We start from the raw sequence: 25,587 nt of genomic DNA on the forward strand, positions 1-25,587 counted from the left end.
TATCTTTAATTATCTAAAGTAAAAAATTATAAAAATTTAATATTTTGAAAATATTTGTCGAGACAAATCAAACAACATCTTACATGCTAATATTTGTATTTATACATTAGTTAAAAAGTATGGTCAAAGTAAGTCAAGTGAATAGTGCACATTGCAAAAATTGGACATGTATTTTGAAACGGAGGGAATAGTAATTTGTATTAGGACGGAGGTATTATTTTTAAGCGTGATATACTAATGTGTCTGTGATGGTCAAATAACTCAACAATTTTCATCATTTCAACTATCCTTCTTCAACTCGCAATGAACTCTTCAGTACAAGTTATATTACAGAAAAAACCTTGAAGTAACAATATCCAGTAGCAACTAAATGATTAATGAAGGCTCTCAAAAACAAAAGAAACTAGTTCACATAGAGACAGGCACACATACAATAGGCAGAGTATACCATTTGCACACTACAATTTGAATTTAGCATCCAACGCATACTCTGTGTCTGTGATTCGCTAAGCGACCATATTACAATTTAGCTTTAAAAATTGGAGACAAGCTAAACCAAATGTTTGTCAAATCAAACAACACAAATCAGTAAAGTCAGACAACCTGATTTTTTCCAGACAATCATCTGATATCTTAAAAGAGAGGACATTGTACTTGTAAGGCGATATGAGAACTCTTCACTGCTCATTATCTAGAAGTGGAGAGTTGGTGTTAGGTTAGTGCTTCTCCACCTTAGCTTCATTTGATGATTTATCATCCTAAATGCAGAAAAAGTAACACTATCAATCGTCACTGTGCAATCAATCATATGATTTTTTTTTTTTTTTACAACAGGTATAAAAAGCAAAACAAACAATACAACATCAACCAGGCCTTATCCCACTAAGTGTGGTCGACTATATGAATCAAACAACTACATGAAGCAAAGCAAACAATAACTGATTTAAATATAAATGCCTATGTCGTCATTCTTGAACAATTTCTACTTGAGTAAATTACAGACAAGGGTTCCTGCAATTATCTAATATGCTATCTCATTCTGAATTATCACAAAAATGTAAATCTTCCCACGAAAATAACAAATGCCACCCAACAATTTAGTAACAGAAGCTCAAAGGGGATCCATCAAAATGCATGTAAGGAACGTTACCTTATCAGCGCGACAGACATGAAGATCGGGAGGAGCAGCAGAGGCCGAAGCAGACTCTGCATCAGAATCAAGTGTGGCGGAGGAGGAGGCAGGCAAGGCAGATTGCAAATGATAGTTGATAATCTTCGCACCTGTTATAGATTCTTCAATCTGTTTAGTAACAATCAATCACAAAATCTTCTTATGGTTGCTTCATTTATAATTATCTAAGCTCAGATTCTTAAAATACAAAATTACCACACTCAACTCCCTTGTGGTTTTTAAATAACTACCTGCTTAAGATTAAAACAGCCCGGGTAATCACTTAAGATGTTAACTTCCGCCAACAGTGAGTTTTGACACAAGAAGTCAACTATTCCATCAGGTATGGCAGGTGGTTCCAAACCTGCTTTAAATGCCTTTCTTAACTTAGCAGCTTCTTTACGTGACTTGGCAGCAGCTTTCTTCAACATGGCATTTTCCATTAATATAAATAAATCCCCGTAATCAAGTGGTATCAGTTCTACTTGCAATGACTTCAAGTTACAGAAAGAAGAGAGCTTAACCTCCAATAAATCAGGTACTAAGGAGAGAATCTAAGCAATGAGGGCAAATTAAGATCAGTTTTATGCAATCAATTGAATTTTAACAATCTTCTAAAAATATAAAAATAAAAAAAAATAATAAAAAATCTCAAGAAGAAAGTAAAAATAAAGCTGGAAAACATGACATGGTACCTGAAGCGTAGTTGAAGTGACTGCCAATGATTCTATATTGAAAAGGTCTAGCAGCCAGCTGAATAGAACCAAAGCATCCTTCGCTAAAGCTCCAAAGTGTATTAACTTGATATTTGCTTGTTTAACAGAAGAAAGACCGCACCCACATATTATCTGATCAGGACTACCGTTGAAAGTAAAGGTACACAGACTTGGAGTAGATAGCTCAATTTTGTCAAATTCGGATGAATTATTGTGCAAAGCTAAATTGACAAGTGTCTCACTTGATATGCTGAGGATTTGTGCATCACTAACCTTGCAATCATGAAGGGCCAAGCTATTTAACCTTTTAAAGGCTAAAAAGGGCTCAGCACAACCGTTTCCACCACCACAAAAGACGAAATTTGTTAGATCTAAGGTGGTTAATGCGGGCAAATTCAAAGATTTTGGAAATAATGTTCCAGCATCACTATCAACATTGCCTCTGGGGTAAACTGAAAGCATAAGAGATGTAAGAGCATGACAAGAAGAAACGCAGCTCATAATAAGAGAACTATCACCACCGACAGAGATTCCTAATTCCTGGATGTGGGCATTATGGGAAGAAACATAGTTTAAAATCTTCTTAAGAAGTTGAGGCTCAATATCACCATGACGGTCAAGATCAAGTGCGTGTAGTGCAGTTGAGGTATCACGTGCGAATTGTTTAACAGTGGAAAATCTTGAAGAATGCAATGTAAGAGATGGAATACGTTTCCAGAGATGTATCCATCTCTTGGACAAAACACAAGTTCGAACAGCATGTTTGGTATTCAACAAAGATAAAATGTAAAGGAGAATGCCGTCGGGTAAGTCACTGAACCTGTCTTCATTTTCTGCAATTTCAACTTTACAGATCCTTCTTTTCTTCGACTTTTGTCGAATCCTGCTCTCTTCGAGAAAATCATCCATACCCCTCGCTTCATCTCTGTTAAACATTGAAAAAGGAAGAACAAAATGGAATAATATTCTGCAATGTGATAGAACAAGGAGAAAATGAGTAATTCTAGAGTGAAATTTCAAGCATAATCAAAGGCGTGTTTGATTGCAACGAGAAACAATTTGGAAGAAAAAGCTAGGGTTCGAGAAATACCTTATTGTTCAGTGTGACTTCGGGTACTTCAAGGACTTGTACACAGAATGGATTGAAACGTGTGAATCTATGATTTGATTTCTAGGGTTCGCTTTGTTTAATCTTAACCGAGGGAAAATTTGGCGCCATTCCAAATTTGCAACATCGAGAGACTCAATTTTGTTTTTGGTACACGAGAGTCGTCTTTTTTTTTTTTTCTTTCAAATTTTATGATATTGAATAATACTCCCTCCGGTCCTTTTTACAAAAAACAGTTGACTTTTTGGATACATTAGATAAATTATGTATTTAGTTTAGATTTTAGTCTAGATGCATAAATTATTCAATGTATCTAAAAAGTAAATTGTTTCTTGTAAATAGGACCGGAGGGAGTATTTATCTTATGTAACCAAAAAAAGAATAATACTTATCTTATGCGATTTTTGTTCGAGGAAATGCTATTTTGATATTTAAATAACTTGCATATATGAACAAAAAGTTGTGTTGTGTGTTTGGTGAGGATAAGAGAATTACTCCCTCCGTCCCGCAATACTTGACGTATTTGGGAAAACAAATTGTCCCACAATACTTGACTTTCTCAAGTTTTTAAGCTTAATTTGACAAGTTTACCCCTTATAGATACTTTTTGTGGTCTCGATGTAAAAATTTGGAGTGGAACAAAGAAAATAATCATTACTTAAAAAAGTGAAGGTTTAAAAATAATAATAAGGGCAATTTAGTAAAAATATCATTCTCTTTCTTTCATCTTTGCACTTTTCTTAATCTGTGTGAAATGGCCAAGTAGGTCAAATATTGCGGGACGGAGGGAGTATAGTTTTTTGTTTTGTCTCTTGCGTTCAATTTGTTATGTTTTAAAAACAGTTTTACAAATCAAACATTGTACAATTAGAGTTCGTTTGTCATGTTATTCGTTTGTAGCGTATCTCCTTTTTTGATGTTTAAAATCTACACTTCTTTATAAGTTAATTAAAAAAGATATGTTTAATAATTGTCAATTTCTCACAAGCTTATAAGTTATTTTTACTAGTTTATAACAATTTTTATAAATTAATTTAAGTAACTTATAGCTTATCATTATTTATCTCAATTTCATTGCTGAAATATTAATTCGAAAAAATTAAATATTAGTTATTAATTCAAAAAAAATAAATATGATTTTTTTATGTTATTTCATATTTATAAGTTAGTTCAACTGTTAATTTTATCAAACACTACAAATTCAATCAGATAGTTTATCCGATATCAGTTATATAAGGTAACTTACCAATTATCTGCGATAAGTCCATATGTTATAAACTAGCTTATCATCTGCTCACTATTTTTTACCAAACATAGTTCGTAGTGGTTTCTCTCATAGTTTTGCAACATCTTCCCCTGCCTCTAGTAATCTGATTATTCTTTACCTGATCACTTTTCTCTCCATGTCTAAATCACTTAAAACATGTTTTCCACCATCTTTTTTACTATTTGTTTACCTTAACTCTCTCTAATATTATCATGGTTTATCTTATTTTATTTAATCTTATCACACATCTAACACAACATCCTCATATCCGAAAATGATTATTTTATTCACATGTTGTACTTCGCCATCCAAGAGAGTTGGAAAAAAATTACTAAATTAAATCTCATAAAATGTACCTATCAAAAATTATCTATTTTTTTTTTCCTTCAAAAAAACATTACTCCCTCCGTTTCAAAATGAGTGTCGTTTTAGGTGTTTACACACATATTAAGAAATGCAATGATTAAAAGAAAGAGAATGGTTATTTTACCAAATTATCCTTGTTAACTATTGGTCAGTTTTAAAAGTAATACTTTGGAAGTTGTGTGCAGAGTATTAATTGGAGGGTACAATTGAAAAGAAAAAGTTATTATTGCATTGGAAACTGAAAGCGACATTCATTTTGAAACAAATTTTTTTGGCTAAAGCGACACTCATTTTGAAGCGGAGGGAGTATCTATTTTTTTTTATATTCTAAATCATGAAATTAACAATGAAATATATAAATTTACAACCCTTCGATCAATCTGATGGTTTAAATTAACTCACTTTTACTTTTCCCCTTTGAGAGCAAAACGTCGTCGTCTCTAAGCTACCAAAAACGAACATTCCATCGCTTCTTCGCACCGGAGCATCACCGTTATTCCCTCCCGGGAAAACCAAACCACCCACTTCCCTAATCTGAATTCCCAATTCTCAAATCCCTAAAATTCACATCAAAATTCAAATCCTGTTCCGTTTCATCTTCATCACTAGATCTCAATCCCCAACATTCCAAAATGTCAGGGTTTCTACACCAAAGATCACTCCACAACCCATTCCAATTTTCAAACCCATTTCCAACTTCACAACCTTCTTCAACAAATCCCAAAAAACCCCTCTCAATTTTCAGCCCAGCAATTCTCCTTTCACTATTATCCCTCATTATAGTACTCGGTGTTTTCTCCCCTTGGGTAGGAATGCCTCAAAAACTCTTTTTTACTTCAAACCCTGAAATTTCCAAATGGGGTCACTATACATTGGATCAAGCACTCACCTTTGTGGCTAAAAATGGGACTGTGATTGTTTGTATTGTTAGCCAACCTTACTTACCTTTTCTTAATAACTGGTTGATTAGTATTGCTATGCACAAGCGTCAAGATATGGTTCTTGTTATTGCTGAAGATTATCCTTCACTTTATAAAGTTAATCAGCTTTGGCCTGGTCATGCTGTTCTTATTCCTCCTGTGCTTGATCTTGAAGCTTCTCATAAGTTCGGTTCTCAGGTCTGTTCACTCACTGCAAATCCTCTCATTTTATTGCATTGAGCATTGTCATGTTTTTGCAGTCTTTAATGATTGGTATTGTTTTTGTTGTTGTTGTTTGGTGAATATCTAGTTTTTTAGTCACATTGCTTACTTGTTCTTGCTTAATGTGGCCATAGTTATCAGTATCTTACCATACATGCCAGTTGTATTTAAGATTCAATACATAATTAAACTCAATCGGTATGAATCTCTAGTGCGTGTCTATTTTTGACAATGAATCCCAATTCATTCTAATGAATCACTACCTAAACTTAGTGTGGTTAGCTACAATTTTTTATCAACTTTACATAGCCGACTACTTTTATTTTGTCGTTTTATGTAAGACTGAAATCTTGAATTATTTTGAGGTCCATGTATGATATATCAAATTATAATTTTGCTATGTCACTTGTTTTTACTTAAATATGTTGTTTTTTTTACCAGTAATGTCTCATTATTCATATGGTCCGATTCATGATTTAGAAAATAATTCGTTCCGTTCTTGATTTGATTACCATGACTGTGATTTGATTATAGGCTCGTGACTTCATAATGTGATTTAACTATCTGGTGTGTGTGTGTCTTGAACTATTGTTATTATCTTGGATATGTAACACACTTTGTCATCCCGGGTGTTATTTTTTGGAGATTATCTGATATGTACCTCTAGCATTATCTTTGATGTGGTATTTTTAATTATTGGATCCATTTCATTCCCTTATGTGGTGCTGAGTTTTAGAATCTATGCTTGTTTATTTTACTGTATAGGGTTTCTTCAACTTCACAGCAAGGAGGCCAAGCCATCTTCTGAAGATTTTGGAGCTTGGATACAGCGTAATGTACAATGATGTTGACATGGTTTGGTTAGGTGATCCGTTTCCTTACCTGCAAGGGAACCATGATGTGTATTTTACAGATGATATGACTGCAGTAAGTACTCATTTAATTTCATTTTCTTTTATGGTCCATTTCGATTACTATATTATAACTCCAAGCTACATACATCAATCCTAGAAATTTACAGTGTGTATTATATATAATTTTGTTTGATAACCATATTATATTAGTTAGTTCAGTTGGTTAGTTAGTAGCCTGCGGAGTTAGAAAAGGTAGGATGTTTCAATCATACAATATTACAATGTATATAGATAATGGAAGAGAAGAAAGTTATTTAGGAATTTTGAGAGAAATTATGGGCCTTTGGGATAGGGAGGAGCAAACCATAAAGTTATGTAAGTTTGTAGCTATATTTAGGGGAGACTTTCCTTATTCTTTCTAAGAAAGTATCAGGTTTCTAATGAATTCATATTTGTTCTATCAGTTGGAAGTGAAATGTTATCTACACGATTTACATCCACATTATTATTGGATAAAATTTATTTATATAGGCTTCACTAACTCACTCTATTTGTTTGTCATAGAATGTGTTGGTAACACTTCTCTTGGTTGAAAACCTTTATAAAATATTAATACTGGGTTTTCTGTGTCAGCAAGTGTAATGTAATAACGTATGATGCAGTATATATCTGTTTTATCATACAATTTTGTTGGGTCAAAAGATCGAACATAAGACTTGGGAGGATTGATCTCGCTTTATCGTCCTATTCGTCGTCTATGTTGTTGACTTGTAAACTAGCACATACTCCCTCAGTCCTTATTTATAAGCACCTTTGGCACTCTTTATGCATATTACTAATTTGTCTTCAAATAGGGTTTTATAATTAGGGACATAGGGAGTAGATAGATATGTGATGTTTGCTGTGGTCAAATGTTTTAATCCAAAACAATACTATCAGTGGTTTGTATATTTAGATAAACTCCATTATGCGAATCTATGCATCCACTATGCAGAGAAAGCATCATGAGATCCATGACAGTACTTTATGTGCATTTTGAAGTTCAATGATATCAGTCTTCTCCTTGTCCTCCTGATCCTTTTAGACTTTTTGTTTTTTGGAATCAAAGATGGCCTATGCCCGAGATTTTGTTAGGATTATAGAGTAAATGGAAATTAAATTAGTTACATAGTTATGAGTTGTTTATGAATTCGGCAGGTCGGACCAATTGTTAGGAACCCAATATTTGAATTTCAAAGAAAGAACATGTTATTTAAGAAATAGGATAGAATGGGAGAGAATCTCTCCTCCAAGGCTTTCCCATTCACAATAGAAAATACTCTATATTAACAATAACAATATTCTAAGATGATCTCTATCCTTTGTGTTCTCCACTTCTTTTATTCATACACATACTCTCTATAACAACCTCAACTAACTAACTAACTTCTCTAATAACTCATAACTAGTTAACTACTCTAATTTCTCTTTATTCTATAACCCCAATAGATTTTCTTTTCTATCATTAAAAAAATAATTATAACGTATTCACATGATAACAAAGAAGATTATATTACAATCTAGTAAATCAGGCTCCAATTATTTTTATTTTCTTTTAATATTTTCTGCAGTTCTATTGTGATTCTCTTCTAGTTCTTTTATAGTTAACTTTTTTCTATTTCTTTGTGAGACCAGATCAAACCATTGAATCATTCACACGATTTACCACCACCTGGAAAAAAAGGACGGCCTTATATATGTAGTTGCATGATTTTCCTTCGACCTACTGATGGAGCAAAGCTAATTTTGAAAAAGTGGATGGAGGAGCTTCAGATTGAGCCATGGTCTAGAACCAAGAAATCTAATGATCAACCTGCTTTTAACTGGGCTTTAATGAAGAATGCTAAAGGGGTATGTTGCAGTTTTCTTTTTTCCATGTAGTTTGTATAACGTCCACACACTAATTATACTAATATACAAGACTCCGTCTTAAGATTATCTTTTAGAGCATTTTGATGATCAAATAGGATTTTTGTTTCTGATGGAGTAGCGCTGCGCATGCCACCATAGGCTGGAGATCAATTATAAGAGATTTTGTTTCTGAATTCTTAATAAATGAATGAACAAAGTGCATGCCATTACGGGCTTCAATTTAAATCCTTCATTTTCTTGATTTTGCCGATTCCAGGTTGACATGTACTTGCTTCCACAGTCAGCATTCCCTACAGGCGGATTATATTTCAAGAACAAAACATGGGTTAAGGAAACTAAAGGAAAGCATGTAATTATTCATAACAACTATATAGTTGGTTTTGAAAAGAAGATAAAGCGATTTCGGGACTATGGTCTATGGTTGGTGGATGACCATAAACAGGAGTCGCCTTTAGGTGGATTATGACTTGATCATTGTTACAAGTTTGTCATCAGCTTAATTTGGTCCCTCAAGGCTCAAGCATCTGGATTCAGAATATGATTTCTGCCAAATTGTTCATCCTTGCTTGCTTGGTGGATGCTTTTTGAAGATATTTCAACTGTTGCTATCAACACACATGGTTGGATTGGATGAATTATGGGCTGGAAAGAGAAACGTGTGTGGTTTTCAATTTTGTGATGAAAAAAGGTGGTTAGAAATGGGTTACGGATACATTTATATTTAAGGTCCCAGAGAAGAAAAGGGATGATTTTCTTAAGAGTTGTACCTGATGATCGACACGATTTCTCTAGAAAATGCTTCAAAAAAAGTTTCCAATATTCAATCAGCATATATTTATGAAAATTATTTGTGACGTATGCGGGAGCTTCAGTGCACGAGGTTGCTCTTTTTTATTTGTGACAATTAATTTTTGAAAACTAATTAGATACTACATTGTACTCCTTGTGTTCCTGCATAGTCGTTGTTTTACGTTATTTACACATGTCAAGAAAAAGCTACTAATACATTTGGTTGCTTTTTAGAAAATTATTTGTGTTTTCAATGAGACCTCAAGGAGGAGCACACGCCAATACCACTAGGCCAACCCAAGGGGGTTCTCTTAACAATTTATTATTTCATTTTACCTATTTATCTTTTCAAGGTAAATACATAAGGGGTTGTATTGGCAAACTAATAAACAATGCTTTGAATGTTGAAAACGACAAGTAAAAAAGTTCAGAGCAAATAAAGGTTGATCTAAAGCCAGAATGATAACAACAGAAGAAAAAAAAACGAAAGTATGAAACCAATTTAAAAAAAACCAATAAAGGCCAAAAATGCACAGGGCGACATTTAAAAAAAATGCAAATGCGTTTGCCGGGAGTCGAACCCGGGTCTATTGCTTGGAAGGCAATTATCCTAACCGTTGGACTACAAACGCATCTTGTTGATAGATTCTGTCTGCATAGGTATATAACCAATTGATAAAGCAGACACCACTCACTATTTTCTTAGACCAATATTTTTGATTGAAATACTTGTTCCCGTATCAGTGTATCAAATAATATAGAATAGACCGTATGCACTTTATAGAGGAGCAGAAAATCTCACTTTATTAAAAAAAAAAAAAAGGATAAAAAAATTATCTCTTATACGGAGGGGGGAAGGACTCCAATGACATAGACATAATACTAGAGTTGCTAGCACATACCATTTATGAAATTTATTATTTTGTATATACTGCAATCCCTATCTCTTAATTACAGTAAAGGAGTCGGTCATTTCACGAACATCAAATTTTATGTGATTGTATTTTTTACGAACAATTTTTGTAATGAATTGCAAGAATTGATGCCTCAAATTTTTATATGGTTTGAATCAGTTATTTGGCAGAATACAAATATAACACGGATGAAAATTGTCGATCCATGTTCTCTCATTTATATTTGTATAATGTTGGCATTGCCTCTCGGAGTTAACAAAAAAACAACAACAAAAGTTTAGGCGAGTTGAGCTAAAATTTAGTTGAGTGAAACAAAAGTTTAGGCGAGTTGTGTACAGTGTACACATAGCTAATGTTCATAAATAAATGACAAAGGAGACTATGCTAGCAAAATGAATGCCTTAGGAAGTTGACAAATCCTCTATGGCCATATGAGTATCAGAGTGGGTTTATATGCATCCATGTTCTTTGATTCCTATTGTACTGATTGGAGAATGAATCTACAAATGAATTAATTGTGTTTATATTATACAGGCTGAGAAATGAACTCTCACCATGCATGTATCAATCAAGGGAGTTCAATTTCATGCAAGTTGGTTAGCATACCAGAAACCAAATCACGCACAAAATTCAAAAATAAAAAGGAGTGCCTTCATGTTCAAACCTAAGGTACATCTGTTACATTCTTGATGTATAACTCAACTATAGAAAGATAGTGGCATTTAAAATAACTATTTTCAAGCAAATAGTATTTAAAAACTCCATTTTATTACTTTGGAATCAATGCTTTTTAGGACAATTCAACAACCGATCATCCTTGCACACAATACCAAATATGAAGAAATAGGAAAATATACACAGTTCGGATTTCAGGAGCGTATTAACTTTCTGTCTGCATCAAGCATTCCCTAATATATCTCTCTATTTTCCTTCCGCATTAATTAGAGCCAACGGAACAGATACACCTAGGAACCTGTCACATGCTCGCGACAAAATGAGCAAAACTAGGGTACTTGGGCTCCCAGCCGACTTCCTGGCGAGTTCTTGTGTTGTTTAATCTCTTACCAAGAGGGCCATCAGTCACTGGAAAAGCAAAGATAAAATGCAACAATGATCTTAGAATCAGACATATTTCTACCACAAAGATCAACTCAACTCACAATAAAGTAATGACAGTATGGGTTCAAGATGTTTCACTAAGAAATATAAACTTACCATTGAACTTATCAAACTTTTTACTGAATTTACCACTCCTATTAACCAGATCCATCATTTCTTGTCTGCAAAAATATGAGCGATGTAAGATATTTACAGAGAAACAGATCAGAACATTGTGTTAAATCGACACCTGCAGTTTAAATAGAAATACTGCAAAAATAAATAGCAATTTGACAACATAAAGAGAGAGCACCTAACCTAGACAGAGGATGATTATCACAACCCAAGAAAATCTGTTTACGGAATTTTTTCTTCAAGATTGCAACTAAGAGGGAGGCTGCATCCTGGTGTGAAAGCATATCAAAATGAGCACCATATTAACCCCATCATAATCATCATTAATAAATGAATAGAAATATGTTAAAGAAAACACAGTATTGGAAAAAATATAAAAGGAGTGCCCAGTGGATGTAAAATGCGCCTCAGCATCAAATAAAACATCATAAACGATTGGTGGATATAATCTCATTCTAGTTGTCATGTACCAATTTCCTGAAAATATCAGGGGCTGATATTTTAATCGAAAATTATTAACACTCCCACCATATTTGTCAGGCTATCTTTATCAGAAGAATAAACTTTGACAGTTAAACAGTATAAAACACAAATTATAGGAAAAGCAAGGGGAAGTAAATAAAAGAATTAGCTTGAGATGAAAGGCCATTCTGACCTCATAATGTATAAGATTCAGGATGTGATCAGGACGACTATCAACAATTCCTTTTTCTAAGTAATAATTGTGTGCACCTCTATCTGCTTTGTGGAATTGGTCAAGGGTTACCATAACATAATAAAAGCACAAAAGCAATGATCACTCAGATAAAGAAAAATTTCTATCAATTGTAATAATTTGAATCCTATAAAGGATATATAAAGCCCTGCCAATCTTAGAACACAACCGCCAAACTCGAGTACCACATTTTCAGCATTTAGAAGGATGTCAACCCTGGGGCTTCTTCCAATTGGCACAGCTGGAGTATCCTAAAATGAAATATATCCAATTAGGCGAATTTGACCCCTTAAGGTAATAAATGTGAACAAGATGCATAGGAATAGAAGTAATTCAATTGCACAAGTTAAGAAATTAAAACAATCTTCGAAATTCGAATTATACTATCATTTGGAAAAGAAGTCAATGTAGACTAGAATATCATCATCTCTTCAATTTAAATCAAATTAAGCAAAATAATACAACAATTTGGATGTATGACCCACCTCATTACACGGTCCATTATCATTACAATCATATGGAGCACTGCTTGACGTAAATACAAAAGAACCTTCACCATTCCAGCTTAATGCAGCTAGCCTGATTTGTTGAAAATTCACAACTCATAAGAAGGCAACTAGCAAGTAGCCACTAGTACTACTCAACTGCGAATTTTCCTTTCACCAATGTAACATAATTTATATTTAACTAAGAAGTATACATTAAATTGCCTTAGATCGTTCAATATTACTAAAAAATGCCAACAATCAAAAGCAAAACATATCTTTTTACAAGAAAAAGTAAAACCTTTAATTTATACTACAACCTTTCCGCAACAAGCTTTGTAGCAATTTACTTCCTCGTGTGCCAATTTTAAAGGTAAAAATTAATTAAGATAAAACCAGACTTAAACATAATAATAATAACCAAGTCTTGAAACATCATTAGAAAATTCCTACTACACACCTTTTGGTTTTCAACTACTAATAAATGGTTAAAAAAATAATGGAATTAATCCTAAGATTTGTTACCTAACATTATGAGCATAATCTTTGGTCCGTGAAGGCGGAGCACAATACAAGACATTAGGAAATTTGTGAGTAGCTTCAGTCCATTTCAAAGATGGATTAATACCCATTTGAATCAACTCGTTGTGATGATCAGTTGTCATTGTCTGTCCATAAACTTCACAACCCGGAATTTCCTACATGAATATGCCAATAAATCATAACAGATATAAAAATAAAAGAAAGAAGATGAAAAGAGTACCTGTCGCCATTTTTGAGCTACCAAGCGACCAAGAACACCGGGACCCACAATGAGTAAGTCATTTTCTGCTAAGGAAGAGAGTGATTCTTCAGTGGTTGTGAGTGAATTTTGTGAAACCTTGAAATGGGTTGGTCTAGAAATGGAAAAAGATTGCAACTTTAGTTTGGTTCTGAAATTGGAGTGAAGCAATGACAGATTAGGAGCGAGGAACCCCGTATAGACGGTGTTATGAGAGAAGTTATGTGATAAATTTGGAAGCTTGAGAACAGCATTTGATGTTGTTGTTGTTGTTGTTGTTGTCATTATACAGGATCTTGGAGATTGGGAACTAGGAGAAGCAGTTGAGTTGAGTTGAGTTGATGTTGGTATAATCAATCCTTTATAGGAATATGAAGCCCGGATACAAGATACGATACGGATACGATAAGGCACCGATACGAAAAATTTTCAAAAATCAAATACGATACGGCCGGGATACGTTAATAAAAAAATTATATAATTAAATGTACAATATCTTACAATTTTTTTTAATATGCAAATATATTAACAAACACAAGAAACCAGTCATAGACCCGTAGCATATCAACATAAATATAAGTAATATTGACGATTAAGAGAGTGATGATTAGTCAATTACATATACAATATTATCCCAAAAAGAACACTATCAATGCTATACTATATCCAAAATGAACATTGTTAGTGCTATATTAATATAATGTTTTTTTCTTACTTTTTAAAAGAAAAAAACATAAATCAAAATAATATAAAAAAATAAAATTTATATTATCTGATACTCTTCCGATACGTATCTGGAAGTATCGGATAATTATTTTTAAAAAAATTAAAATTTAATGATCCGATACTCTTCCGATACGTATCGGGAAGTATCGGGCAGGTATCGGTGCAGGATACGCAGGGGATACGGTACGTCACCCATTTTATGGGCTTCATAGCTCTAGGACTGTGTGAGTGGATTCTGTAGGACATGATATTTTGGCCAATGAGGATAATTTTTTTGCTAATTTATCCTTTATCTTTTACTTTTCATTTTTTACTTACAAAAAACCTAACTTTTTACTAAACACTCTTTGGAAGAGTTAAGAAACTCATAATTAAAGGACAAAATTTCTTCCTCAACGTCTCTCGTATTACGTTTTGGAAGTATAAATGGAATCACAATTGAGAGTTATTAACGTCATTATAATATTTTGCTTTTACAACCTTCTTAAACTTTTTTGGCACGAAAAAGACTTACGTCTCTAGTATTCATTTTTTATCAACCTTCAATTGACCAAATGTAATTCAACTCCTTGTCATTCTCGACTAACAACCTAATTATTTTTAGCCGTAAACAAATGCCTTTGTGTTGCATTATATGTTAGCTTGGGATGAGTGATGATGCGACTTAAACAGTAATTACAGCATGAATAGTGTCATCCTTTCCTTGCATTGTAAATTCATTTTTACAAACAATTTAACTCAACATTCTAACCTAAATACGTGAAATTTGGCGACTTTACAAGTTAAAATTTGATTTCAACAACTTTCCCAACCAAATGCATCAAATGTCCCCCCACCAATAGCCTGTGCATAATCAAGAATTGCATCTTTAACACAACTTTCCCATGCTCTTGTTATATCCTTAATCAACCATGGTTCGTTCATGCTTTGAAGATTAAATCTCAGCTTTGCTTTTGCTCTTTCAAATAGAGCTCTCAGGTCCTCACTGCATGTCATTCAAATTATTAAACACAAGTTAAGGTCAACAACTATATATTGCAAATCAAATATAATCCATCATCTATCAAGTATATCTGTACATGCTAATTATAATAAATTGATGAGTGTTAGATGAACACTATATATCCAATACTATGTCTATATTAAATAAAAGAAAATCGATCTAGGAGCATCTCCAATGGGAGTTGCATAGAGTTTTCTTAAACAATAAAGTATTATTTTAGTGTGTAACATGAAATTTTATGGTTGTCTAGTAGGTAGTAAATTATACACTCAGAGCAGCTTCTAATTATTGTTCACAAATAGTCTTAAAAGTATACAATCATAACTAGATGCATAATTTCTCTAACCTGACTTCCAACGGCAATTCGTCTAGAATAACAAGAGAGGAAGACGGATAACTTGTAGGAATAAGCAACCACAACGGTTTGATCAATGACTGAAGAACAAATATACATAGCCAATGAGATAAAAAATCAAAATAATTAATGTGAATAGTTCAAAACAGAATATAAAATCATTCACCTTTTTATCATAAGTGAAGTGAGATACAAGGTCCTGATTGATAGTCACTGCATTGTACATGATTTTAAGAAGTAATCCAACTGCACTTTCAACATTTTCCTGTTCAGCGATAACCACCTCACAGTCGAACAATTGATTGTTTATGTCTTTTATTTCTGCTAAAATGTTCTGATTTTTCTGCTAGAGTTAACAATGTGTCAGTAAAATTCTTGTAACAAGATAACGGTATACTCTTCTAGTAGATTTGAGTGGTAGGAAAAAAAAAAAATAAGATTACCACAGTTTGAGGGCATTTTCCTTTCATTGTGGATGAATTCAAGTCAGCTTCTGCAGAGTCAGCGAACTGATTGAAAGCATCATGCATGGGAATATCATAGGTGGTTGCAACAAAGCTGTGAGGCATTTTCCATCCTGTGGGAGTAAATCATTACAAGTCAGAATCTTGCTGATGAACATGCATCAATGTGAAATGTAAATTAAGCACTTTAGTGACAGGTCCACACCTTCGGGAATAGTAAAGGTTGGTAGTCCTAGTTCATCAACCATCTCTGGCATTTGATTTAACAATTCTGCCCCTGGAATTTCATCATTCAAACGGACCACCTCTTTAATACCACCAACTCCATGACTCAGTGCTTCAGGCGAAATGGATGTCAGCTGAAAATAATTTAGATTCATAGAATTTACTATGTATCAGCACTCATCTCTTACAAGTCAATGAAAAAACAAATAAAGATCTGACACAAGTTTTATAGGCCTACCACGTTAAGCATTCGCTGAATTGCAGGATTTTGCTCTTCAGAACCGAGAGTAGGCTTTTGAGAAACTTGATTTTGATTATTGTTTTCTTTAATCAAGGGTGAAATCTTCTGAGTGCTGGTGCTTGCCCCAAATTGTTCAGTTGCTGAAATCCTTGGAGCGTTGATACTTGCACAAGATTCTTTGAATGCAATGTTTGTCTGTTGTTGTACAGCATTGTCGGTGCCTAAGATTGAAATTTATAGTAACTAAGTGTTTGCTAGAAGATATAGAAGACCATTTAATAATCTACAAAAAAGAGTGAACTAATGTTTACCTGTTACAATCGAAGATTGATTCATAATACCACGTTGTGAACTTCCAATTGGCATTGCAACTCCGTGATCTTGAAGATACATATTGTTCTGCCAAGAAATTTGTTGTTAAATGAGGTTTCTTTGTTTCTAATAATTGCGGTAAATGGTGATAGTTTCATTTTGAATATTACCGGATGAGAAAGTGTAGAATTCGACGAGCCAAAAAACTGTTGCTTTAATTGCACATGAGGTGGCTGTTGCATGTTGGGCTGCTCTGAAGTCTTTGGAAGGCTTAGTAAATAACGATGTGCTTTTATTGTTCGATTATTTATATCAGCAGTGATCTGGCTTTTACTCAGTTCAAAGAGTGACAAAATCTTTTCCATTTCACTCTTATGGTATCTATATGTTTCCAATTCTATTGAGCTTAAGACTTGAGTAGAAGGATCAGTCTGAAGAAGTTTAATATAAATAGGAAATATAAGTACTAAAATCAAGAAGGACAATATGCAAATCAAAGTTTTCTAGGATCATAATTTGATTGAAAAATTCACAAACCTGAAGCACTGTACAAAGATTTTGGTAATTTGGCTGGATTGCAGAGTAAAATTTTTCTTTCAGAAATTGAAGCTGCAATAAGAAAGTAACACAACATTATTGCTAACTTTCAGTCTAGTTATTGGATTCAGGAGCATAATTTAACCAATATACACAGTATGAATCCTTTATGGTACACTTTAGTAAATTTTACAAATCATGTAAAATTTTGGGAACAATTTTAGTAACTACCTTTTTATAAACAAGCTCCCGCCAATCGTTATTTGCATCTGCTCCTGCTTCAAGAAATAGAATGATCAAACAATAAGACGTCCTTCGAGATAAAATCTAACACTGGTCTACCGAAAATTAACATTATCGAACTAAGGTCTTGTTCTTGCAAATTAGAAGCTTCTAAAATTACTAGTGGAAATTTTATTATTTCAAAAATGTTTCTCTCGCACTATTGTAGAATCCTTGTTTAGATTAAAGAGTACCTTAGCATTACTGGCGAAACATATCAGGATCAACTGATTAAGGAAAACCAATTCTAATACCTAAAATACTCTTAAAATATTTTTAGATACAAAGTTGATATTGTAAGACATTTATTCATATATTCAAGCACTTCCCTTCAAACTAAAGCTTACTTAAGCCTTAAGTTTCTTAAAAATGAATCAGAAAAATTTGATATTGACTCCATAAAACATGGTTGCAAACTAAAAAGAAACTCGAAGAAGTTGGAAACATTACAGATATGAAATATGGCTGCAATGATCATCAGCCTAAAGAGATAGTCAGAAAGGTGCTTGATCAAGAATGACCAATAGCAGAAATATTGTGGCATGAAAATTTTATATATCAAGAACTAGATATTTATCCAAACTCATCAATAACAACATTTGGAAGCTTGAAAAAACAAGAGAACTTAGGAGACAAAAAAATTGGTATTGCAAATAAGGAAGTTATGCATTAGGAAGAGGGCGGAAACTATATATTCTTGTTTATGGTAAATACACAATGCTTAATATTTGAGGTTAGAAAAGTTTCCATGACCATGGTATTATAGAAAACATACTTAAATTGTTTCAACATGTAGAGAAGAGGATAAGTCACCTGAGGGAGAAGGGTTACTGATCAAATTTTTAGCTTCAGCAGCCTGTCGATGTGCTTCAATCGACTTTACCCTCGCTGTCACGGTACGCATGTACTCATCCTGTAAATATATTTAGTAGGTAAGTTACTATTGTTTTCAAATATGTTTATAAATTTTATATAAAGCAGAAGCTAGTATAATTATGAAAAACACTTTGTATCGACGAAAGTAATTTTAGCTTCAGTTTTGTTCTGAAAAATACTCAAAATAGTAAGAAATCTAATACTTTTTTTGCAAGATAAAAGTTGATTCTTTGAAGATCTCGCAATAAAGCTAGGGTCCTGATCTACTTACAGAGACAAGCAAAGTCCCTAATCCAAAGAATTTACAATTACAAGAAGGATACCTCAGTTTTAGCAGAAGCATTCACTTTCTCCTCATATCTTTCTACAATTTGAACAAGCTCAGGTAAAGTATATTTTTTATTGGTAGCACCACTCTTCATTATTCTGTTCGCGCTGCACCAATTATATTACATTTAAACAAATGATAGATCATGTCAGAATATTGAACAGCTTCATAAAAGTTATAAACATAAAGAATTAGAAGTTTTTAACTATAAAAGGAATTCAATTATTAGTACTTATACAAGATCAATGATAGACACTGACATGCTTATATTCCTTGCAATAAAAGGAGAAGGTGCTAAAGGAAAAAATTTAATCACAAAGAAAGTAGTTATCAAAAAATAGCCAAGGAAAAACTCAATAAGATAAAAGAGAGTTAACTTCCAAAAAGAGTAAAGAGGAAACAAATTTGAAAGAAGAGCTCAATGCCACAAGCTGAAATTCATAAAGGAATCAAGAAACTCTATTTTGAAAAATTCTTATCGTCACTGAGAAAGATATTGAGTCTTGTAAGTGCTCAAATAGAAAACAAAAAGATTTCAACATTTGGACTTATGCTTAACACAATCTGTTACACATAAACTAAAAGAAAATGCACAATTCAAATCATATTTTTGTGTAGGCATGTTTCTTACGCGTTCATCACAACCCTTTTCCGAAACTCTTTCGTTTTCCATCTCTTGGTCGCATTGTCGGCAACTTGCTTACCATCATTCATTTTGTTTGAGAAGTACTCAGAATTTACCTGAAAAGTCATAAAACTTTGTGAGAATGTAAAATAATGGAGAGCATTTATACTATGATTCATGAAATATCAAACTCTTTTAACAAAGATCCCAAGATCAATTAATCAATGATTCAATTCCGAGTAACCACATCAAAATTTGATTTTACATGATTACAAAATTCACAAGTCATGCAATGCATCAATTCACATATAAACATACACAATGATCAATCAAGAACAACAAGAACAAGTATCAAGAATCCATCACCAAGAAGCAATAAAAAAGAGTGAGAGTGCGTTACTTGCTACAATCGAAGTATATAGGCACTGAAGAGTGAAGTCACTGAATTGAGAAGAGAACAAAAAAGAAAGTATTATATATGGATCAGTGCAATAGTTTGAGTTTCACGTTTTCTTTCATTCGCGCCCACAAGAGAATGCTTAAATAGAAAAGTTATGAAAAGCAAAACATTCAGTAATAGAGTAGGTTTAGGGTTTAGTTTATTTTAGAGGAGGTTTAGGGCTTAGTTAAGGTATTGAATTTGTAAGAGGTAAATATAAAAAATTTACACTAATTGTTTAATCAATATTGTTCGAACTTTTTAATGAAGGCATATTCATTGACAATGTAAATGGTATTTTATTTTATTTTTAAAAGGAATGTAAATGATATTTTTCTTTTTTTGGCTTCCTTCAAAAAAAAAAAACTTTTTTTGGATAGTACAATGTAATTGATAATTAACAAGAGAATTTACAATATACATGCACTACACCGCCCAAATAAAATATCCATAATATTACGAGAATCAGCTTATGTAATAAATTGTTATAAAATTATACTCCCTCTGGTCCTATTTATAAGAGAAATTTGGGTCAACAAAAGTGGATGTATCTGGTCCACTTTTTTAACCAAATACATTAACTTTTGACCAAAATTTCTCTTATAAATAGGACCGGAGGGAGTATTAGAATAGTAGAGGTGAAGAAACAAACGATGGAGCTCGTTCGTCCTAAAGGCGAATGGTTTGAATGAACCGAGTTGGATTTTTAGTGGAACAAAAAAATTCAAGGTTTACTTATATCTATCGTTCGAATGAACTATAAGGTTAACATAAAAAAAAAAAAAAGGAGAAAGAGAGAGAGAAGAAGAGTTACTAATTACCTATCGGGTCGAATCCTGATGTGCTAACTTACTTTGAGGGATCGGAATGCTAAGGCCAAAAAGAATAGTAGAGAAGAAGGAGAATGAGAGAAAAGAGAAGAAAATAGCACTTCAAATGTGTATTTCTATACAATGTGAATTTTATTTATAGACACAAATAAATAAATGGGCAATCAAAATAATCCACTTATAATAATATTTATAACATAAATAAAATATATGGTAATTATTATTAGATTAGGAAAGATATCGCATCCAAATATAAAAAAAAAATTGAGGAAAAATATTATTACTTTTTACACCATTTAAAATTCAGAATATTATATTTATTCTAATTATTTCCATGAATCGATCCTTACAGAATCTAATAAATAATACGTAGCTATTGACTATATTTTATTCCAAATCAAATGTCAAAAAAGAGATACAAATAAAATCAGGGAACTTCTACGGTACACTCATAAATTGAGGTGTACCGGTACTCTTGCTTCCTAAATCTATAAATTAACGATCAATTTTATGAAATAAATAGTTATTTGTCGGCATTTATATTTTAGAAAATATCATTTTATAAGAAAAGCACATCATTCATTGTTTATAAGAATCATAGTAATTTTTTTACATATTATCGTATAAAATAATCAAAATTCTCTATTGTGAGCGATAAAAATTCAATTTTATTTCGTTGACGCTTTTGGTGAATAAGATTTAATCATTATAATTATAAATGATAAAAAATAATATTTTTCATTAAAAAAAACTCATTTAACTATAAATTTAAGGGAAAATTACATTGACCTCCCTCGAGGTTTAACTAAACAACACAAACACCCCCTCTATTTTTTAAATTAACACCTACCTCCCTTCAAGTTAACACCGTTGAAACACTGTTAGTGAGAAAAACATTTATCCACTTTTGACTCTTGACTTCTCTGAGTTGTGCCCTAGTTTTTTGCATTTTTTCCACAGAATTCCTTGAACGACATTCTTTAATTTACCTTTGAATTTCCCAGGCCACTTTCTTTGTTAAGTTTCTGTTAATCAGTATTTTTCACTTTTGTATACTGTGTTAACAAGTTTTTTTTCTTAATCGGAATTTCCTTGATTACTTTAGGGAACCTTCATAATTCTATTGTTTTTTTTATTAGCATTAGATAGGTGCTGCCATTTTTTTCACTGCCAATTGCTCCTCTGTCATGTGCTTGCGTCATGATAGCAAACTAATTGGTTTAAAGTGCATCCCAACATTCGTACAAATACCAATTCCATATTGACTATCGATTTTAAATTGAAACACAGAAACACAATCAATTTTAATTTGAAATACAGAAACACAAAAAGTAGAAATGAAAGAGAATTTAGAGTGTGGAATAAAGGTAACGATGCATGTTTGCTCAATTGATCTACTGCCAGTGGATCAAACAATGTATGTTTCAACGGAACCTAACGGTGTTAATCTATAGGGGAGGTTTTTCTCACATTTAAAATTAAGTAGGGGAGGTTTGTGTCTGATTATAAAACAGAGGGGGTGTGAGTGACATTTTAACAAACCTGAAGGGAGGTAAGTGCAATTTGCCCTAAATTTAAAGGTGTGGTGTACCGGTACACTCAAATATGTTGGGTGCACGGTACAATTTGCCATAAAATCAAGTGCGCATTGGACATCCCGAAAAAAAAAAAAAAAACAGTGAGCATTGGACACTTTTGTTTTTTTGCTTTTTCTCTAACAGAGAAAATCAATTACGAAAAGTCCGAGAAAGTTACGCAAAATTTCAAACGAAAAAGGAATATAGATTTGAATGTATTCAAATTAATGGGATTTATGTAACCCAAAAAAAAAGGGGATTTAATGAGAGTTTTAAGCACTGTTTAATTTTATTTTAATGATATAATTTGAAATGAGATGCTTAGTTCAATTTATTTAACTCATGATTGAACTATGGATTATCAAAACTCTTTTTTAAGATAACTAAATGGCCAATGCCTTAGCGATAATCGTCCAGGTCTTATTGTGAAAAAAAAAAAAGCTGCCCCGCCATACTATACATAAAAAGAATACATATTTTTGGGTTGGCATCCTTCAAAATAAAAAGTTTAGGACTGACTTTTTCACTTCCAATTATACCCTTAATTTTTCTATAAAAATATTATATTGTCGATGTTATTTAAAAATATAAGAATTTATATTATATTTTCAATATCATTGGTGTCGTTGAGTGAAAAGAGCTAAAAGACTTGCACATTCTCGCTAGTATATATAAAGGGATACATTATTTTGGGTTGGCCTCAACCCATTAACTTGTGTGTATGAGTTTCAATGGTTATTTGTCATCTTGTCTATTTACCGAAAAATAAAAATAAAAATGAATAATGTGAAATTAATATAATTGATATTGTTACCAAATTGCTCTTTATTTTAATAATTTGTAGTATTAATTATAAGATATATATTTGGAAAAAAATAGTAATAAATAAAGTAGTATTGTTCAAAGAATCTTATTTTTAAGGGCAAACAAATTTCCTTAAAAAAAATCTTATAATTAAAAATAGAGAGAGCATGAATTAAAAATAGTAATAAATGCATTTTTAATGGTGTGTGTGTATATATATATATATATATGGGTTTTGTTACAAGCCACCCTTTGGTGGTGTCTTTTAACAAGTCACACCTTAAGGTGTGATTTTCACTTTTTAGTTATAATTTTGCTAAAAGACACCTTCATAAAAGTAAGTTGGTGTCTTTTCGCAAATGCTCATAGAGTAACTTGATAAAAACACCTTCATAAAATGTGTCTTCTATCATAACCCTATATATATATATATATATATATATAGAGAGAGAGAGAGAGAGAGACGATGTTACATGGTGTATAGAGAGGATGCATGGAGTAGAAGGAGTAAACCTGAACCACATACAAAACAAAGAAAATCAAACAACCCATGTAGTGACCAAAAGAAATGATGCAAGCTATTAAGCCCTCATCCCCAAACCTAAGGAAAACACCAGACCACGACCCAGCATAACAAAATCAATGAGGGAAATTAGTGATAGGAAAATTAAAATCCCTCACTAATTTGCTCGTCGCAAAATCTAGTGACGAAACTAGAGAGGATATCATTTTTCCCTCTCTAACTTTGTTTTTTAGTAGTGGTACCTAGGCTAACAAATTTATTGCTCCAAGAGCCATGATACTTCGAAAAAAAGATCCTAGACTGGTTGATAGGTAGAAGCCCTTCGAGGGTTGGCCCCCACATGTAGCCCCAGATACTTGAAAGAAATAGAACCCACACTATAATGGAGAAAACTCTGCCACTCCCAAAAAAAGTACTACCCGCATTAACACCCATAACACAACTTTTGGCAAAGTTCACTCTAAGGTACGACGCAATCTCAAAGCATTTGAGGATTGTCTTAATCAACCAGATATTATCCACTGTAGCCCCCTTATAAAAAAAAGGTACTACCATCGTACTAAAGGTGGGATGCCGCCAAACCAGCGTTCCCCACCTTAAACCACAAGAATATATTTAGTGCCTCCGCTTTCTTGATAGACATAACAAGGCCCTCGACCATCAAAAGAAATGGAGCTAGCATGTCTCCTTATTTGAGACCCCTTTAGATATTAATCTCATGGGTAGAGCTCACATTCACCAAGACAGACATGCTCTCGAAGAAAACACATGCACACATCTAGGTCCGAACTTAGTACCAAAGTAAAACCTACTTAAAATGGAGTTCAAAAAGGTCCATCTCCCCGAGTCATAAATATTCTAGGAGGAATACTATGTATTGGTTTAGTGGTTCATTCTAGTTAGAATTGATCTTATCTTTGTTTAGTAGTTTGTTTAGAAACTTGCATGTTAAGTAACTAGCTTTTGTTACTTGCATGTGAAGTTAAGAGTTTGTTACGTTTTGTTTCTCTAGTTTGTTACATCACTTGATGTATATATAGCTTCATAGCCTTTGTAAATAATACAATTCATTCAATCAATCAAATTTCACAAGTTTTATCCTCATCTCTTTCTCTCTCTCAAAGAAACCCTAGAAACCCTAATCCCAATTCTCTTCAATTTTATACACAGTTTTTTGCTGTTTTCATTCAATCTTTACACATTGTTCTATCAAATTGGTATAGCAGAGCCTGGTTCGTTCGTTGTTGTTAGAGAATTCGTGAAGGATGGCAACTCATAACAGTAACATTCCTGCGCATCTACCAATCTTTGAAGGCAATAATTTTGATCAATGGAGCGTAAAGATGAAGGTGATTTTCAGGTATCAAGATGTACTGGAAATTGTGAATGAAGGTGTGACAGCATTAGCAACGAATGCAACTGATGTACAACAAACAGCTCATAGAGGTCAGAAGAAGAAAGATCGGAAAGCAATGTTCTTGATGCATCAGAGTGTAAGTGATGAGATCTTTGAGAAGATCATGCATTATGGAAGCGCGAAGGAGACATGGGATGCATTAGAGAAATTGTACTCTGGTGATGGTAAGTTGAAGAAAGTGAGACTTCAAGCTTTGAGGAGACAATATGAATTATTGACAATGGAAGAAGAAGAATTTGTTAGTCAATGCTTTGATAAGGTGATCAATTTTACAAATCAGATGACAAGGAATGGTGAAACTATCACTGATGTGATGAAGGTGGAAAAGGTTCTCAGAACCTTAACACCAAGATATGATCACATTGTAGTGGCCCTAGAGGAATCTAAAGACTTAGATTCTATGAAGATAGAGGAACTGCAGGCAAGTCTTGAAGCACATGAGTTGAGGCTGATTGATAGGAACAGAGAAAGAGGAAAGAGTGCATCATCTGATCAAGCTTTGCAAGCTCAGTATGAGAAGAGAGGAAAATCCAAGAAAGGGAAGAAATCCTGGAATAATCAATCTTATAAG

General features: G+C 32.9%; 4 protein-coding genes and 1 non-coding gene across 6 annotated transcripts; 1 reads left to right on the top strand and 4 right to left on the bottom strand.

The window, feature by feature from the left end:
- Positions 1-268: 268 nt before the first annotated feature.
- On the bottom strand, positions 269-3,139 carry LOC146932910 (F-box/LRR-repeat protein At3g58900-like). 2 transcript variants are annotated; one of them, XM_085704605.1, is made up of 5 exons: positions 2,978-3,139; positions 1,867-2,854; positions 1,423-1,725; positions 1,151-1,281; positions 269-758 (listed from the first exon to the last, which is right to left on the bottom strand). In XM_085704605.1, the coding sequence occupies exons 2-5, from the start codon at positions 2,821-2,823 to the stop codon at positions 692-694; spliced, it is 1,458 nt and encodes a 485-aa protein (XP_085560731.1). In that variant the 5' UTR covers positions 2,824-2,854; positions 2,978-3,139; the 3' UTR covers positions 269-691. The 2 variants fall into 2 exon arrangements, with proteins under 2 accessions (XP_085560731.1, XP_085560732.1); XM_085704606.1 differs by having other exon boundaries at positions 1,151-1,300.
- A 1,909-nt stretch (positions 3,140-5,048) lies between these two features.
- On the top strand, positions 5,049-9,379 carry LOC146932911 (UDP-D-xylose:L-fucose alpha-1,3-D-xylosyltransferase MGP4-like). Its single transcript, XM_085704609.1, has 4 exons — positions 5,049-5,746; positions 6,536-6,697; positions 8,299-8,514; positions 8,792-9,379. Exons 1-4 carry the CDS (start codon positions 5,261-5,263, stop codon positions 8,999-9,001), a joined length of 1,074 nt encoding a protein of 357 aa, XP_085560735.1. The 5' UTR covers positions 5,049-5,260; the 3' UTR covers positions 9,002-9,379.
- A 505-nt stretch (positions 9,380-9,884) lies between these two features.
- TRNAG-UCC (transfer RNA glycine (anticodon UCC)) lies at positions 9,885-9,956 on the bottom strand. Its single transcript has one exon. It is a non-coding gene; the product is annotated as a tRNA-Gly (tRNA).
- A 1,033-nt stretch (positions 9,957-10,989) lies between these two features.
- LOC146932913 (uncharacterized) lies at positions 10,990-13,815 on the bottom strand. The gene is made up of 8 exons (XM_085704610.1): positions 13,435-13,815; positions 13,197-13,369; positions 12,672-12,765; positions 12,326-12,437; positions 12,127-12,215; positions 11,655-11,740; positions 11,454-11,518; positions 10,990-11,321 (listed from the first exon to the last, which is right to left on the bottom strand). The coding sequence occupies exons 1-8, from the start codon at positions 13,735-13,737 to the stop codon at positions 11,215-11,217; spliced, it is 1,029 nt and encodes a 342-aa protein (XP_085560736.1). The 5' UTR covers positions 13,738-13,815; the 3' UTR covers positions 10,990-11,214.
- Positions 13,816-14,853: 1,038 nt separating this feature from the next.
- On the bottom strand, positions 14,854-16,706 carry LOC146932914 (mediator of RNA polymerase II transcription subunit 15a-like). Its single transcript, XM_085704611.1, has 6 exons — positions 16,464-16,706; positions 16,206-16,359; positions 15,980-16,113; positions 15,703-15,879; positions 15,528-15,616; positions 14,854-15,163 (listed from the first exon to the last, which is right to left on the bottom strand). The coding sequence occupies exons 1-6, from the start codon at positions 16,473-16,475 to the stop codon at positions 14,974-14,976; spliced, it is 756 nt and encodes a 251-aa protein (XP_085560737.1). The 5' UTR covers positions 16,476-16,706; the 3' UTR covers positions 14,854-14,973.
- Between the last annotated feature and the right edge of the window lie 8,881 nt (positions 16,707-25,587).

The sequence above is a fragment of the Medicago sativa genome, chromosome 4 (genome assembly GCF_051527215.1).
Source record: "Medicago sativa cultivar Bolivia chromosome 4, Bolivia_mono, whole genome shotgun sequence".
NCBI classification, from domain to species: Eukaryota; Viridiplantae; Streptophyta; class Magnoliopsida; order Fabales; family Fabaceae; genus Medicago; species Medicago sativa.